The 5000-nt window shown below is 31.1% G+C and overlaps 1 protein-coding gene across 2 annotated transcripts in view; it reads left to right on the forward strand.

Annotated features, from left to right (window-relative positions):
• LOC137659490 (uncharacterized) overlaps nt 1-5000 on the forward strand; it is a 34695-nt gene that overhangs the window by 27702 nt on the left and 1993 nt on the right. For both annotated transcript variants that reach the window (XM_068394379.1, XM_068394380.1), the window contains exons 3-6: nt 77-199; nt 1102-1315; nt 2149-2293; nt 3514-3643. In XM_068394379.1, the coding sequence (XP_068250480.1) occupies nt 77-199; nt 1102-1315; nt 2149-2293; nt 3514-3643 (612 nt within the window). The remainder of the gene's footprint in view (nt 1-76; nt 200-1101; nt 1316-2148; nt 2294-3513; nt 3644-5000) is intronic.

Genomic DNA, 5000 nt, shown 5'->3' on the forward strand with positions numbered 1-5000 from the left:
ACATGAACATGTTAGCTATTTGACTGATTCATTTATAGATGTATTTGAAGCGTCGATGGGCCTTTCCCCCTTGCAGGTCCATTCAAGCAATCGACCGGAAATGTGTCTGATCTGTTCTTCACGTGCATTACTCCTGCTGGCTTCACCTTCGCCATTTGGTCTGTCATCTACATCTGTCTCGTCTTAATCCTCATCTACGGTAAATAACAACATAACTTTTTATGATACTATTGGAGTTTTAGAACAATTTGGTTTGATCCAATTTTGGATAGGTGACCAGACAAGAAAGCCAAATGATGTTCTCACATTCTTATGACCATTTCTATACCACTTTGGATATTGATTTAGTATTGCTCAACAACAACAATGAAAATTTTTGTGACCATTCGTAGAAATGTTTGAAATCCTGAAGGAAATGTTCAGTGACGTCCTTTGAAATAAGCAAATTTGGCTTTACATATATATATATATATATATATATACATATATATATATATATATATATATATATATATCTATATATATATATAGTATAGGTGTGTGCATATATATATATATATATATATATATATATATATATATATATATATATATATGGATATATACATATATATATATATATATATATATATATATGGATATATACATATATATACATATATATATATATATATATATATATATATATATATATATATGTGTGTGTGTGTGTGTATATATACACATATATATATATATATATATATATATATATATATATATATATATATATTGCATATACATATATATATATATATATATATATATATATATATATATATATATATATATATATATATATATATATATATATATGTATGAGTGATCACTAATAAAAATAAACAAAATACGATGTAGCGCCTGTAAATTCAACCAAACAAAAGGCTAAGTCTGTATAAGCTTTCAACTAACGTTAGAAGTCTGGTTGAGTGGTCACAATAAGTAATGAAATGCCTCCTCTACAAAGAATGTCTTTTGTTAAGTGCAAATGATGCTGAGAGTGTTGAGGATGACATCTTTAATGCCATGCGTACATTCATAAATATTTTCTTTCATCTGCAGCTATTACTCTGCTGTTCCGGGAAGTAGAGGACGATCGGGCTTGGAAAGCTGGTGGCGCCATCTCTATTCCTTTCATGCTGATGCTGGTTGTGAATTTCAACTTGAACGTCGGTTGGCTGTTTGCTTGGGACGCCGTCAATGCCACAGGATCAGCCATTCTTCTGCTCCTGATTGCACTCACGAACACCATAGCTATTGCCTTCATGGAACACAGGTGACACAAATAAGTAACTTTTCTTTTTCATTCTAAAGTTCTTCTAATGGCAAAGCCTTCTTCTTGAATAGGGGCAAATTAATTGCTTCACTTTTCAAAGTTGAAGAGAATTATTTTTAGATCGAATAGTTGAACTTCACAACTTCTGAATATGATGGAAATGTAGATAAGGTTAGTTAGAGGTAGAATACAAAACTAAATTATCGAAATAAAAATGCTTCTCGTATCTATCTACAGTACCATTTTGACCATTCCCATCAAGATACCTATGAGATTATACCATAACTGGTGCGCATCCAGGTTGGAAGAAAATAGATGTTTATAGTGCAGTAATAGCAATAACTTCATCTCTAAACAAAATTATATTAAGCTATAACTGGATAGTCCGAAGATGTGATTAAATTTCAGGCGTTATTATTTTCTTTGTAACATATCCTGGCAAATCCGAGCTTTCTGGGAATCATGCATAATACATATGCCATCATCTATGTTAAAACTCCCATAAAAATCCAAGAAAATAAAGTGAAATTATATGAATGAAAATTGATTATCTGTCATTATAACATCAATGATCATTTATGCCGATGAGAGTATGATTAACAACAAAATCAATAAATCAATAAATAAGTTTATGATAAAATGTTTGAAATATCATATACCATTTAAAAAAAAACGAGTGAGAAAGTCAGGTTCGAATATGAATTAAAAATGTCACCGGCATCATACTCGTTTTAAACGTCTCCTCTAGAAATGATTTTGAAGATGTACCTGTCATGTAATTAAATACAGTGCAATTCTGAATAATACTAAACTAACAAAATGCTCGTTCACAGTTTCGCTCAAGCAGCGTCATCTCTTTACACTATATCGAAGCTTGACTTCTGGTGTGGAATCCTCTCCATCAACGGAATGGGATTTTACGTTGCTTGGACCATACTGGCATCCTTGGTTAACCTGACCATACTCTTCCAATATGAGGTTAGTGCTTTGTAACTGGGGAAAATTATTCCTCCTTTCAGATGTTAAGATCTTGGTTGAATCATCCTATTGAATTATGTGTTAACGTTTACATTGAAAATTCGTTATTGTTTCTGAGGTTTTAACAAGTGTGTAAATATATCTAAGTTAATACAAACAAACTTGTAAACATGAGCGTATGAACGGTATTCTGTAGTATACGGTACATGTATGTTTCTGTTACAGTACACTAGAAAAAAATGGAAACACGTCTGTTTAGTTTTAGTAGTTGATCTAAATGATAATGATAAATAAATTGATATTATGTAAAGTTGAAGAGTAAGTCAAACTTCACCAAACAGAATGAAAATAGACCCTTAATTTCAAACATAGATCAAAGGTCACCATTTACTAAAGTAAAAGTTTGTGATATTGAAAAGTAGTGTTCAATAGTGAGGAGTAAAAGCTCCTAAACGTGGAAATTAGGTCAAGACTCATCACGTACAATACGACTCTGGCTTTGAAAAGATCAAGGTTCCTGGCCTTGAAAAGTAAGCCAAAATCTCTCATACTGGAGTGATAATGCTTACTAAAACATGAATTTTCCATTTGTTAAATGTGAAGATATTTCCTAATAATGAAGTCATTGCATTTTTAGCAAGCACAATCACTTAGAAATACTGTAGATGCTAAAATAACTAATTTCCTTGGGAATTCGAACGGCAGGTCAACAATTAATCCCTTCTATGACTATAACCTCAATTGATCCGTTGGTCAGAGTGAACTAAGATTTGGTCTGTTTACACTTTGGTCACCTGATCAGAGTGGATTTATTGTTAGCCTCTTGCCTCAGTGGTTGGTGGGTCAGATTACATTAGGAGGCATCAGTGGTCAGTGGTTCAAATTGGATGAAGTACTGACATGATACCTGAGTCTGCCCTGTGGCGACGATGTGAGAATACTACCACCATACATCCTAAGACTGAAAGGACTGCTGCTGCCTTGCAGTCCAGCATTTTAGCAAAAGGTTACGCCCACTGCCAATTAAGTAAGGAAACTGCTGTCTTGGAGTTGGTCTATTAAATCAGAGGTTAGGTCCATCGCCCAATGTAGGGGTAACTGTTGGAAAGAAGAAGACTAACCTGATACCTGAGTAGTCAGCGTTTAGGAGAGTATTAAGCTTTGCCCTGCTGCCTGAGCGATGAGGTTATTGTTAGGGTGACAGACATATTTCATTTCAGATTGAGTTAGAAGGCAACGGCGTGTGTTTGGGAGTCCTCATCTTCCTTCTGGTGGCGCTCCTCATTTGGTTCGTCTTGGAAAACTCGCTCCTCAAGATGTTCTCGAACCCTCTCATCACCCATTACCTAGGTAAGACTTTACAGGCCAGCTGCTACTGCTTTGTAATCCCGCCAGATACCCTAAGTCTTGAACCCTCTTATTACACATTATATAGGTATGACATCGACAAAATCATTATTACCCCTTTCTTTTAACATTAGATTCCTAAAGTCTATCTTAGGTTTTAATAGGAATGAGTGTGTTGGGTCGTGACTGCCAGCCACTTCTACTAAATTAAGGGATACACTTCCTTACTTATTCTTATGACTTCTCAGGTCTCACCGGTGCACATTGTTATTCATGTGTGATTCCATCCAATTTCAAACATTTTAACTATTAAAGAAATCAACATTTTGGTAACAAAACAGATATTTGATATTCGACAGCTGATGAAATATCAATAAACCTTCATAGAAATTGATGTGATTAAATATTTTTAAAATTCCTAAAAATTAAGATTTTTATCTGATGAAATCTGTAAAAAATTCTCATTGGTCAGAATCTTAATATATTTTCATTTGCCTAAAATTGAAATATTCACCTGATGAAATCTTGAACTTCATAGCTCTAATGATGCCTGCGTAACACGTAAAGGCTGGAAGATTTTTTGTTTACATAATTTATACAATTGAGCTTAAATTGTGTATTTTATGAGCTTTTACCAATCACCTAAGATTTTTTTATCACAAAAATATATGAGTGTTTGTGATCTTTGATATTGTACTCCCATATCTTATCAACCAACCGGTAATTCTATTTTATAATAGCTTGAGGTACAATAAAGATAGCAAATCTTATCTAGCTTGTGGTTAGCTTCAATTTTGAAAATATTGTAAAATTATAATCTATACCCTACAGTATATATTTCTAGAGCTTTCCTTATCCATAAAGATTTTTTTTTTAGATTTCTAGTTTATGATCATAATATCGTTTCATATTTTCCTCTAAGATTGTGCTCTTATCAAGATTATTGATAACAACATATATGTATATATATATATATATATATATATATATATATATATATATATATATATATATATATGTATATATATATATATATATATATATATATATATATATATATTTATATATATACTATATATATATATATATATATATATACTGTATATATTTATATATGTATATATATATATATATATATATATATATATATATATATATATATATATACTGTATATATATATATATATATATATATATATATATATATATATATATATATATATTTATATATATACTGTATATATATATTTATATATATACTATATATATATATATATATATATGTGTGTGTGTGTGTGTGTGTGTGTGTGTATGTATGTTGAGTCCACTGGAGCTTATTGAAATACCGGTATGTTAAGCA

Source organism: Palaemon carinicauda, chromosome 20 (assembly GCF_036898095.1).
Source record: "Palaemon carinicauda isolate YSFRI2023 chromosome 20, ASM3689809v2, whole genome shotgun sequence".
Classification (NCBI taxonomy): domain Eukaryota; kingdom Metazoa; phylum Arthropoda; class Malacostraca; order Decapoda; family Palaemonidae; genus Palaemon; species Palaemon carinicauda.